The sequence below is a fragment of the Cydia pomonella genome, chromosome 13 (assembly GCF_033807575.1).
Source record: "Cydia pomonella isolate Wapato2018A chromosome 13, ilCydPomo1, whole genome shotgun sequence".
NCBI lineage: Eukaryota > Metazoa > Arthropoda > Insecta > Lepidoptera > Tortricidae > Cydia > Cydia pomonella.
This window is the reverse complement of record NC_084715.1, coordinates 11,441,007-11,454,195: the sequence shown is the minus strand read 5'-3', so window position 1 is coordinate 11,454,195 and position 13,189 is coordinate 11,441,007. Positions and strand designations below refer to the sequence as shown.

At 35.9% G+C, this 13,189-nt stretch overlaps 2 protein-coding genes across 3 annotated transcripts in view; one reads left to right on the top strand and one right to left on the bottom strand.

Moving 5' to 3' along the window:
• Positions 1-882: 882 nt before the first annotated feature.
• LOC133524203 (sodium channel protein Nach-like) overlaps positions 883-13,189 on the bottom strand; it is a 16,343-nt gene continuing 4,036 nt past the window's right edge. Inside the window, exons 7-10 of one of the 2 annotated variants that reach the window (XM_061860087.1) lie at positions 12,232-12,484; positions 9,019-9,214; positions 5,673-5,779; positions 883-3,023 (exon numbers count right to left, since the gene is read on the bottom strand). In XM_061860087.1, the coding sequence (XP_061716071.1) occupies positions 2,779-3,023; positions 5,673-5,779; positions 9,019-9,214; positions 12,232-12,484 (801 nt within the window). In that variant the 3' untranslated portion in view covers positions 883-2,778. The remainder of the gene's footprint in view (positions 3,024-5,672; positions 5,780-9,018; positions 9,215-12,231; positions 12,485-13,189) is intronic. The other variant, XM_061860088.1, reaches the window with a different exon arrangement.
• Positions 8,149-8,782, top strand: LOC133524210 (acylphosphatase-2-like). The gene has a single exon (XM_061860101.1). The coding sequence runs from the start codon at positions 8,405-8,407 to the stop codon at positions 8,708-8,710; it is 306 nt and encodes a 101-aa protein (XP_061716085.1). The 5' UTR covers positions 8,149-8,404; the 3' UTR covers positions 8,711-8,782.

Below are 13,189 nucleotides of genomic sequence, written 5' to 3'. Positions count from 1 at the left end.
CCTTATATGCTCGTTGCGCACTTTGTCTCCAAGAGCACATTTTTTTTTTTTCGATAAACGATTACCAAAATTGGTGTAGGTACAAAAATACTACGTTAAGGTACTTAATACTTACATATCAGAAACATGTTCAATACGTGCGGAATTGTCATGTTCGCATACCGCCACGGATGGAAAGTGAGTTTGCCAGTCTTTGTACGTGGTTTCCACCACAAAAGAAATTGGATTATTCTGGAAGGCGTAGTACTGAGCCTCAATCAAAAGAGATGACCCGTACCAGGACATTGCGACGAATATCAACCAGAAGATCCTGCGAATTGTCGAAGGACCAAAAATATCCAATAGTCTTGGAGGATTTTACAACTGGAGACGCCTTGTCTGTAATTTTCTGTACGATTTTTGCGGGGGAGGAGCGGGCAAACAGCAAACGTATGGCTGTTTGTACGTAACGTTCTCCTCGCGTGTGAAAGTCAACACCAACATTGGCGAAATTACCCTGTGCAAATTGGCAGGGAGTAAAAGCCATAAAAAATAGCCATGTCCGATAAACGTAGCTCTTAAAGGCGACTCCAGTTGTTAACTCCTCTAAGAATAGAGTCCTCCAAGATATATTCGTACTGAAATTAATATAATCAATGTCCGAAACACTATTGTATCGTGTACGGCAAAGATAGACATTATAATGGAATGGCTTCCTTTTGCGTTACATTTATAAGATATCTTACCTTTCAACCCAATGTCTCTTAGAATCGGCGATAAACCTAAAACCGTGTATAGAAGTAGTGTCAGGCAAACTTTTGATGCCATTCCACCAAATTTCGACATATCTTTTCATCTTTATGTCCATGTTGCACGTTTCACGGAGTCAAAATAAAACCTACGTTTCACATCCAAATTATTTTATTAGTGCGTCAAATCATGCCACAAAACTCACCATTGGTAGGTATTACGAACACTAACTGTCGAAAGCTCTTATTCAATCAATTAAAAAGCAACAATTTCGACTTTAATCTTTAGCAGTGTAATTATAATATCGAATAAATCTAATAGCATGGTGCGAGCTTGCGATCTTGAACCTTGATAAGGTAATAAATAATTCAGACTAATTGCGTATCCCATTCCATCGCAAAGCTTGGTACAAAGAGATTTTATCGGCAGCGTGGAAACTACGCAGATGGTTGATTTATCTGTCGTTATTACAATGCCTTTTTGCGTGCGCTTTGATTTATTGCAGATAAGCGATTACTCGCTAATTATTTAGTAATTACCAAAGGGGACGGTCGTTTCTCCATACAAACGTAGTTCCCATTTACCTCTCTGGATATTGAGGTAATGAAATATATTTTACAGTATATATTTCATTACCTCAATATGATGCTACTTTCCTGCACACGTGCGGGAATAAGCACTTTCCGTGCATATGTCGAAACTTTAAAGAGCCATATGTACTGTTAAACGTTGTACAATACACGTGCGAATAGGTAATTCGCAACTCGTGTTGATTTAAAACACTCCCTTCGGTCGTGTTTTAATTTATCACCACTCGTTGCGAATTTCCTATTTTCTGCACTTGTATCGTAAATAACTATTACATAATTTGATGTATATTACAGTCGAATATATATGATACCGTAAAATTCTGCACCCGTTAGTTTATAATCTAACGTAGGTTAGGTTAGGTTAGTTTGTTATCTAACTACGCTACGGTCAGTTTATAATGTTACTAGCGAGATTATAAACTGACGAGTGTTTACAATTTTACGGTGACATATATAACCTATGGTATGCCCCTACTTATTTGACTTTTTGATTACTTATTGTAACGTATACAAATTTTTAAATGCGCCTAACTCTTATAATAATAATTCAATAATCTAAGAAATTCAAACGTATGGGGCATAGCTGTGGTTGATATACAACAAATTGTGGTAAAATATTTTCAATAATGTTAATATCCCGTATCCAGAGAGGAAAATGAGGACTACGTTTCTATGGACAGGTGATTTCGCGCGTGTCCTCCACTTTCGTCTTAAGGTCACATTGCGTAATAAATAAGTATCTATGTATTTTTAGATGGTGTAGGGACATCATTCCAACCGTTTTTAAGGCGTATAATATCTAGACTAAGCTAACATTATCATCATCGTATCAAAATTATTTTTAGGATTCCATAGCCAAAATACCAAAAAAAGAACCTTTATAGTTTAGCCATGTCCGTCCGCTCTCCGATCACGCGATAACTGAAAATTGGGATAAGTGAAGAACGTCGATGCCTACAAAAGGTTTTTATTCCTAGTGGATACTGACAACAATGGCTAGCTAGACTTACTACAAACGTATGTTTCCGAATAAAAACAGCTGAAGGAGTCGCCGTCGTCGGATATGGCGAGGAGAACTATATACTCGTATAATAATTATAATCAATATTTAGACGACCAGCCTGGGCTAGTGAGTGGGTGGGCTATGAAGCCGATGGTCCTGGGTTCGAATTCCGGTAAGGGCATTTATTTGTGTGATGAATATATATTCCTGAGTCAGGTATTTTCTGTGTATATAAGCATTTATTTATCTATGTACCTAAGTATGTATATATCGTCGCCTAGTAACCATAGTACAAGCTTTTCTTAGTTTGGGGTAGGTTTATCTGTGTAAGATGTCCCCTAATATATATTTATTAATTTAATATTCACAAAATGCACAAGGAAATAAACCATACATTCCTAAACAGAATCCTTGTCTTAAAGCATCGATTTGGTCATGTCAGATTTTGTTAAATATTTATTGATGTTCCCGTTGATTTTTCTGCAAATTATTCCCCAACTCGTTCCAGTAAATAGGCCGATATCTCGTGATGGGCTTGAAGTGGGTAGTGGGGGGTTGAATGGCGGTGAGGTCTCGTTGTCTCTGCCGTTGTCGGCACGCGTGCACTTCGCGGAACAACTTCACGGTGAAGAAGTAAAAGAACTCGAGCACGGATACGAAGCTGAAGCCGGTGACGAAGCCGCAGGTTGATCCTATATTACCTGCAATCAACATAGATTGTATGAACATCGTTTAGTGCCTCCGGTGTCTTGAGCGGTTAAACGCCTATTGAAAAATAGTATGTGCAACGCTAACTGGGGCCTAGCCACGATGAGCAGGGCCCGTACATTTCATGCCGTTGACGGAAATATGACCTCACGCTACATAGAGTATGATTCCAATTAGTCTTTTCGCAATAATAAATAATTTTTCAACCTCTTTAATTAACTGATATAGATACTTGACGATCAGTACAGAAACATCTAACTAACTTTCATCTTACTGTCACGCAACAAAATATTCTAAATAATAGATTGTTAGTTTATTAAATGATACATATTTTCAATTTTTAACAGTGTAATTTTTGTGCGTCTATATGTTAGCTATCAAAATATGTAGTCATAAAAAAACTGCTTGTATGTGAAATTACGTCAACGTTTGCAGAAAACGAAACGAAACGCTATCATTTCCATACTTCATTTACGTTTATTTTTGCGTTTCGGTTTCTGCAAACGATTGTCATCTTGGCTAGGGCTCCTGGCACGGACACGTGCGAAGGATTTTACCCACGATGGTACTTAAGAGCTATTAATTGCGTAGTGCAGGGCAATGAGTATAACTTAAATATAATTTTCAACACACTTGCTCAAAACGACGTTTTTATTCCACCGATTTTTGGCTCATAATCACGCGTGCTTTTTCAGTATATTATAACACTATTGATTTTTCATTATATTATCCGACTGAGTTAAGAAGGTAACTGATTGCTAATAATATGCATGGAAACAGAGCCTTCTTAATTTGGTCAAGTAATACATTTTTTTAAACCAACTTTCAGGTTTCAAATGTTAGTTCAAAGAGGTTTTATCACACCAAACATAATTTATAGATTTATATTATCTCGTAAATTACATTAATGAATAAACATAACATTTTATCGATTGGATCTCGATCTGTCGAATAGAAATACGAAAATATAAGCCTTTTAATTTATTTTAACTGTGTGTTTGTCGATTTCGTTCGCGCCTTTACCTTGCGCGCCGCGCGCATTGGGATCGTGCATAAAAAAAAAACGTGCCAGCCATTTTCCGTATTGGAAAACGTTTTGGTTTAGTAGTAGCTTACTTCAATGAACTGGCGAATAAGTGCCTACTAGCCCAACACGCTTTGGTGCAATTATTCGATGTTAAAACTGTAAGCCACCATTTTGAAAATTGTACTTTTACTGTTTTGACAAAAAAAAATTATAATTTTGTTTTTTCCTCGCAAGTGTGTTGTGAAACGCGTGTGCATTAGTCATTACCTCATTACCCACATCGGCTTTCTTATTGCGCGCTCGCTTACAGCTCGCGCGCACAATATCGCGTCGTCTGTGATGACCGACTTAACACACTTGTATCATAATGCACTATTACTTACTAAGAATTGTACCTTCGGTTGCAAAGAACCTGTATACTTGGTAAGTATCAAGATGTTTTTAGTTGACTTACTGTTGGAATATATTCCTTCTCACAAATAACAATAAAGACATCCGCTTCCAACATCATAGACAGTCATAATGTAACAAATAATTCGTCTGAGTTTCGCAAAATATCTAGATGTTGGCGATATAAGCATAAAATTACTATAATTAATTGGTCAGGTTGTGAAAACGTTGCGTCTGTTAGACTCCGGAGAAGCTGTTTACTATTCGAACTTTCTAGTCCTAGTATACTTAGGTTTCATAAAACCTGTTAGATTATTCACTATCACTAGTGATTAGCACACTGTTCTATCAAACGCAACACTCTTTGCCAAAAATTCGCTAATTTTAGATCAAATTTTATGAGCACCCGGTTCTCCAAGCAACTATATGTACATCTTTTTTTTATTTAGATGTATTGGATTATTTAATCCTACTAAAGGAATTGGAAATCATCACCATTACCTACAGGTAAATTTTATCCGCAGGTTACCCTAGTAGATAGTTATTTGCATGATGTTTGTACCTTATAAAAGCAAATAAAGGAACATAACCATAAAAACTTTTTATCCAACTTTTAAACGAGGTTCTATATTCTTTAATTTATTATGTCTGTTCCCCGATTTCTCGAAGACGGGTGGACTGATTTGGAATTCCTTTTTTTTTGTCCTGAACAAATAATATAGGTACCTCAAGGCGGTCTTCACATTGGATGGGTAATCGCACGTCGCTCTGGTGTCCGAGCGGGGCATCGCTATATACGCGCATAGCGCTGTCACGCTCATACACCGGAACCGGAGCCTCGTGCGAATTTGCAATTTTGCATCAGTGGGATAACCCCGTAATTTTATTGACTTTATCGTAACTGAGTAAAAGTAGCTAAGTGCCTTTAAAGTTATTATTTACTAAAACAGGGCTTAATCGCGTATAATAAAGTTTAATTTTTTTTTTATTTACCTCCAACGTTTTGGTAGTGGTCAGTCTCCTTCGAGACCACGGAGACAACACCGTCCTCGAAACGTCGGAGGTAAATTTAAAACTTTATTATACGCGATTAAATTCCGTTTTAGAAAATAATAATGACTAAAAATCGTGAAAGCTATCTGCCTTTAAAGCTACTTAATTTATGTAACGGAGAAAACTGTTTAACTAAGGAAAGGTTTTTAAAACTAAGTAGGTAGGAACTTACTTATTAAATCGAACCATTTCATAATAACGTTTTGTCCGTAACAATCCGCCACTTCTTTAGCGTATTTCACATGAACAATCGAGGCCCCAGTATAGTTGGCACCAACTCTGAAACACATGCATGACAATGCTGGTTTCGAACTCGCAAACTGAGCTTAGTTCGTTGCTATTAGTTGTTAACGTGGTTGGACTAACTTTTGTAAACGTATTGTAACTTATTTAATTGTGTTATTATTAACTTACACAAGAAAGTGCACATAATATGATTTACGATGTTATACTTTTACGCCTCCATGGCTGCCTGAATGAACATCTTTGGAATTAACTAACTTGTGATTTTGTACACGCTGAAACGAGCGTGCCGCAGATCACATTACATTTTGTAATCGGATGCATCAGGGGGTCTACCGCGAAAACCGAGATTCGCAAATTGCGGGGATCCTTCCCTTTTACTCTCACTAACACGTAATTAGAGTGGCAGAGAAAAATGCCCGAAATTGACGAACTTCGATTTTGGCGGTTTGCAGTCAGATTATTCTAACGAGTATTTTAAAGTACTCACCTTCGGTCTACATTATCAGATTTTTTTAGATGGTATCGTAATATGTAGGTAAAGCCTGACCAGTAAAATATATGATCACGCGCCATATTGCGGAATTTCATTGGAACTAAATTTTTCATACTAAACTGAACTGTCACTCTAGACATGAGAATAACAGCGCCCTCTTGACAATGATCATATATTATATTTCTGGTCGAGCTTTATATTGCTCTTTAATTTCAAGTTAATTTCCAAATGGACCTACAGCAATGAACCTACATATTGGCATAAAAAGATGTAATTTCTCTAACAGACCTCCAACCAAAAAAATAATACACGAAATCATAAACGTCATAGAATGGTCATAGACGAATGTCAAACACAGTCAATTCATGCAAAATGCAAACAATTTACATATTTTTTTCTTTTGATATATAAATAAACTTAAAATTAAATGAATAATGTCAAGAATATCAACTTATAAACCACCAGTAGTTCACACAGCAGATTTTGAGGTTTTCGGAAAGGTTCAAGGTGTCTACTTTAGAAAATACACCCAAAAAAAGGCCTTGGATTTGGGGATAAAGGGATGGGTGATGAATACTCCTCACGGCACCGTGGTTGGCCAGTTGCAGGGTACTCCGGAGAAGGTGCAAGCTATGAAGAGCTGGCTACAACTGATAGGGAGTCCTAAGTCCAGAATCGGAAAGGTTGATTTCAAAAATGAAGGGCCGATAAAGAATTGTAGTTTTCAGACCTTTACGATACGCCGTTAAATGTGTCATGTTACATAATAAATGTACACGTGAAACTCTCTAATCTATTTTTTCAGTTTTTCAGTACCTTAGGTCAACATGACAAACATTGCCTGGCTTTGACACCGAACCATGCATTGTTTGTTCAAGTTGGGTAATCTTTGTTAAGATAGGCAATGTTGAGGAAGTTTACGGTACTAGTTAGTCACATTTTCCCCACTCGGAGTTTGAACATTTATCTTCGCTTAGGTACCAATCAAAGCATTGGTTTAGTTATTATGCCTTAGTAGAACAGTAAAGGCAGGGAAGCACTAGGGGGGGATAAATGCCCAGTGGCAACTGACGGCGACAATTTTACGTTCGTACCATAGCGTAGTTTGAATTTTATATTGGCTACAAAACTTAGACGAGCGCAACATTACAGTACCTAGTACCGATGCAGACGTTGCAGAGAGTTTCTAAAAAATTGGAAAATATCTAGGAAATTTCAGGAGTATTTCACATTTTGAAATGGAAAATTACAATTTTGATATCAAAATATGATATATACTCAGTTTTTTTAAGATTATAATTTTCCTAACCTCAAAAGTAGTGGTAATTAACTTTCCCACATGACTCATTTGAAATAGGGCTTTTTCTTCCCTGCTTGGAGGGATCAAAGTATCAATTTTCTGTACGATTTCATTATTTTTGCATTTTTTTAGCTTAAATTTTTCGGAGTATAATAATTTCCTCATAAGTGATGTGAAAAACAGTATGTGTCAGCATGTCAGCAAAATTATTTCCACCTTGGACGTTATAAGTTGAATCTCTCCGTACGCTCAGGATGCTATTTTAGAATCCTCGCTACGCTTGGGATTTAATTGTAGAACGCTTCGTTCCGAATTCATTGTTCACTCTCGCCGTAAACATGTCATTTTGCTCCCTTGTGACACAATCTATTATTTCTTCCGACACGCTAGGGATCCCATGATCTCTAATACCTATTGCGGTAAAATAATATGTAAACGACACTATAATTCAGTACACTCAGATTAAATTTTTGAGGAAAAAAGTTAACACTATAACATTACTTTTGAGGCTTTCCGAAATCATTCCATTTGAAAATTTTGCAATTTTCCAACGACACATCAGTACTTGTAGGTCAAAGAGCGCTGTTATAATTATGTTATGACTAAGGTTATAAATAAACTTAATCTAAACATGTATTTAATCGTATTGGATATAACTACGTGAGCTAATAGCTCAGCTCAGAGTATTAATGTGAACGCACCCTAAAAATGTTGCATAGCAACCTTCTCGCTGGTTTTCAACAGGCCTAAGCGAATGCCGTTTCCAAAGCAACAAAACATATTAAGTCAAAATTTTTGTATTTTTACACGATTACTAAAGTTTTAACACACATCGAACACGTAATAAATAAAAAGTTATTAAGGAATGGCAGGAAACAAAGCAGTGACATTGGCAACAGCCGATTTTGAAGTTTTCGGCAAAGTGCAAGGCGTTTACTTCAGGAAACATACGCAGAAGAAAGCTCTTGAGTTAGGACTGAAAGGTTGGGTAATGAACACCGCCCAAGGAACCGTGGTCGGACAGCTGCAAGGACCGCCAAAAGCATTACAAGATATGAAGGTCTGGTTGCAAATGGTTGGTAGTCCGAAGTCCAAAATTGAGAAAACTACTTTCAGAAACGAAAGTGCCATCAACAACTGTGCCTTTAAATCCTTTGAAATACGTCACTAGCGTGTATAATTTTACTGATAATATTTTTTACTACATTAATAAACATTTTTTTCCACATTGTATAAACCGGTCCATTTGATCCTTTTGTACACCTACTAATTAGTCTACTCGTAACTACCTTCTTTCACATTTCATAATGGGGTGACAACAGACACAAAATAATAGATAGATACAAATTCACTGCACCCTGCACCACCGTCAAGTAGGTCGCTAATTCTAGGACTACTTTTGGTATTTGATGCGTAATTAAATAATTGGAATCCTGTTATTCCTGATAACATTAACACAAATCAAAAATAGTAACTTACAGCCAATCTTCTCTATCTTCATCCGGCACGTTGTTCAAGAAGCTAGGATAGATAATGACGTTGTTAAAGTCGTAGTAATACATGGTCTTGGAGCACGATGGGTAGCACATGGGGCAGGGAATACCTCCACCCACCTTGTCGAGTTCCAGCTCTGCTGGTATCTCGTCCACTTCGGGACGGACGGTGATGGATTGAGCTGAGAACAAAATAAATTTTCGTTTCAAGGTTTTAGATGTAGGCATTGTAGATTTTAAATGATGCATTTTACCATTCCTTGTTACAAAAGTATTAAGTACCCACTGCGGTCACGTAAATTGTTATGTTATAGTCGATTATTGAAATTTGTTCAGCGGAATTTATTGTCACTCTAGTTTCCCTCCGCGACTTCGTCTAGGTGAATGACGATAATGATTGACTTGAACTAGGTATTTTGCCGGGCCTGAAACTATCACCATACCAAATTTTAATGAATTTGGTTCAGCCGTTTAAGCGTTAAGAGGTAACAGACAGAATTACTTTCGCATTATACAATATTAGTAGGGATTAAAGATGGGTAGGGGTGAGTAAATCAGGGATCGGAAACCGGTATTTTTTGTATGGGAACGAAAACGGTATTTTTTCGATCTTTGTTAATTACTTCAATTCTAATTAGGCAATCTAATAATACGAAGTCGTTATCTGAAAACACAACTGAGTCCTACATTTAGAGTATAAAATAAACCGAAATATATGGTTATTTCGATGTTTTTGCAAAAAATCGGTTCCGATCCCTGGAGTAAATACTGAGTATTTACTCAAAGTATCCGATAAATACCCGTATTTACTCATTTAGGTGAGAAAAAACGATTGCTGATAAAATATTAAAAGAGTGAGATTTAAGAACTAAATTGTTTTTTTATTGCAGAGTGTTAACGTATATTAACAATATTTACATAATAAGCATATAGGACGCTAGTTTTTTTTTTTTTTTAAAGGGTAATCATCAGTGATAGGCAGTTTGTGATAATGCGTAGTTAACAATTTTGTTTTTAATAAGAATCTATCTACCTTAAAAATATGGGACTTAAGTTCTATCGGTGTTCTAGATGACTGCACGTCGCGCAAAAGTGCGTATTCACGCTGCACTTACGACCTTTTATTAAGGGTTTTTTTAAAGAAAACTCAAAAATGGCTCAATCGATTATTTTTAAAGTATTTTTGTAGTACTTTATTCTACGGTTTATCTCCCGATATCTTTTTTGAACTTTGGTTTGAAAGTTAAATAGGGATTAACATTATTCGGCCTTTGGAAACGGGTTTTTTCCAAAAGTATTCAATTTATCCAAATAAGTTTTCAGAAACATTCAAGTTATTTTTAAAGACCCATTAAATTAAATTATATAATCATCAGGCATATCCCATAGAAGTGTTAATAACAGTCTTAAATAATAATGTTAAACTATGACTATTACAATTTCCTAGAGCCTACCATGCAACACGTATACTTAGGGCTAGGAGTATACAATACCGGGTGACCAATACATACACTTTGATAGAATAAAATGGTTTTTTGTTAATATTAATATTACGTCTTTGACTAGCCTCAGGAAGTTAATTAAAACATAAAAACATTTCATCAAAAATAATTCAAACGTGTCAAGCATTAATTTAAATACATATAAAACTTATAAAATTTTAATAATTATATTATTTAATAAAAATTGGTCACTGGCATAAAATATAAAATAAATTAAAAATTTAAATTAATAAAAGTCATAACATAATTATAAATAAAAATATATAAACATTTAAATTAAACAGTCCTAACAAAAGTGGGTGTGGGTAATGGGTAGCGGTAATGGGTTAAACGAATGGTAGGATTCTCATGTTATTTATTTAACAATCAATATATAGAAAAACAATAGGTATACCCGTCACCCTAAAAAACTTAAGGCTTAAAACCAATACCTATAGAAATAACATGGCCATTGGCCAATGAGTAGTTTAAGACGGTGATAATTTATATTTCAACATCTTCAACCTTGCAACGATTCAGTGATTGAAGATGATTGATCTACGAGTAGTTACCATTCCAAAGCTTGTTGCAGAAATCACGCCTAGTCAAGCGATCATTAAGAATGTTCAACGCTAGAATTTGATGGATTAAATCACGATTAAACCTTTTTAATGCCAGCGAATTTATCATCTAAAAGGGATCTTAGAAGGTCCGACCGATTTGGTATATGATGGTAACGTGTAACAAAAACACTAATTAGATGCTACTAATAACTAACTAACCTTTGCAAAAAGTTGTTAAGTGCATTGGAATAACTCCGAAAACAGTGTAGGTGATTTTCAAAATTGGGTGTACTAAACCAGCTCTTCATAATTTGGCATAACACTTACGCTACTGCAACGCTTTGCAATACATCTTGTTTATTGTTGCTATATTTACTTATCAGAAAATGCTTCTAGTTAAGAGTCGAGCAGAGTTTCACCTTCCCATACAAATTTCTTTCTCTTTTTAAAACTACGTATTGGATTGTAATGAAACTTTGCACATACAATGGCATGAGGTTTATATAGCTCCAGTTTATAAAACAAACGAAATAGAGCAAAACCAAGTTTTGTATGAAAAATTTAAATTCGCTGTATTTTTTAACTATGGCATCTGAAGCTACATAAACTAATTACAGGACTAGATATACCTTATCCTATTGATATTGAAAGTACAAAGCTTCAGAGCAATCTGGTTAGTCGTTTTAAAATGAGAGCGTAACTACTGGTTTGTATGGATAACCTAGCTTGCTGGGGACCCGTAAGTAAATAATTGTTATTTTCACACTTTTATGGTGTTCACGGCCTGAAGGACTTAACTTAGGAATTTAAGCGATAAATGCAGGTTATGATAGTGGACCCACGGATGGATATTTGCCTATTATAACTATAGTATATCCTACTTAGATATAGTGAGGCCAAATATTCGAGTCACTGAAAAAAGAGCAAGATGCTTATTCTGATTGTACGAGTAATTGTATTGTGTATTGTACAGTTATTGGATTTGATCTGGTTTTGAATATGGTAAGATTTGTCAGCTGTCGTAGGTGACATTTCTAGTTGATAAAACGTCACTGTTGACGGTTGATAGATTGTACCCATAAAAAATCCAAATAACCTGTTATTAGGTTATTACAATCGTAATAAGCCCCCCGAATTCATCTTTCAGCTTCTCACCGTAATAAATACCAAGGCACGGTATATCCTGCATGTCGCACGTCCTCCTATTATTGATCTTGGGCATGTTGAACGGCGTGCAGTTGCAGTTCTGCAGCAGGAAGAGCATGCGACACTTGAGCATGCAATCGCTGTGCGTGTAGAAGGGCAGGTACGAGGACTCGTCGTAGAACAGGCAGCTGCGGAGCTTCACGGACACGTGCTGGATGTCGCGGGAGGCTTCGGTGAAGCTCGCTGTTACCATTACTGTCATCTGTGGGCATTTGCTTAGTAATTAAACGTTGATGATACAAGTAACTGACAGAAAATCCAACGGAGTTAGTAGTCACATATAACTGAGCTGTTATATATTATGCTTTGAGTCGATCCTCTCTCTCTCTCGAGTGTAAGTCTCACTGTGCCAGATTCGCTTTTGGACAATAATGCAAGAGGCCTAAGTCTCAGTGCGACTATTTCTCGGTTAGTCTAGGCATAACTCGAATTAGTCAGACTACGTTTTAGGCATGCCCACACCCTATTCATACCCATAATGATATATAAGTACTCATAATTATCATAAATATACACATCTTCATACTCACAATCACATCGTACCTACATGTACTTTTAATTTACTACACTACAAAAATAACTTTATTTTGCATACAATTTGCATTGTAGAAAAACATATTTTGCGTGAGAGTAACTTTGTAGATCGTCTAGCAGGTAGAAAGTCCCGAGCAAATCGTCTGGTTAATTTTTTAATGACTATTTAGATATTTCATTTTTAGTTATAACAATTACAGACTGCCTCAAGAAACTTTTTTAATTTTTGTAAAATTATTTTGCACGAGTCCGGCAACTCAACAAAATCGTCTGGCTTATTTTTTTATGACTATGATATTAATTTATATTTGTTATAATTACAGATTTGGGTAAATAAAAAAATCTTTCAAAATCGACGACCGCTCTGGCTTAG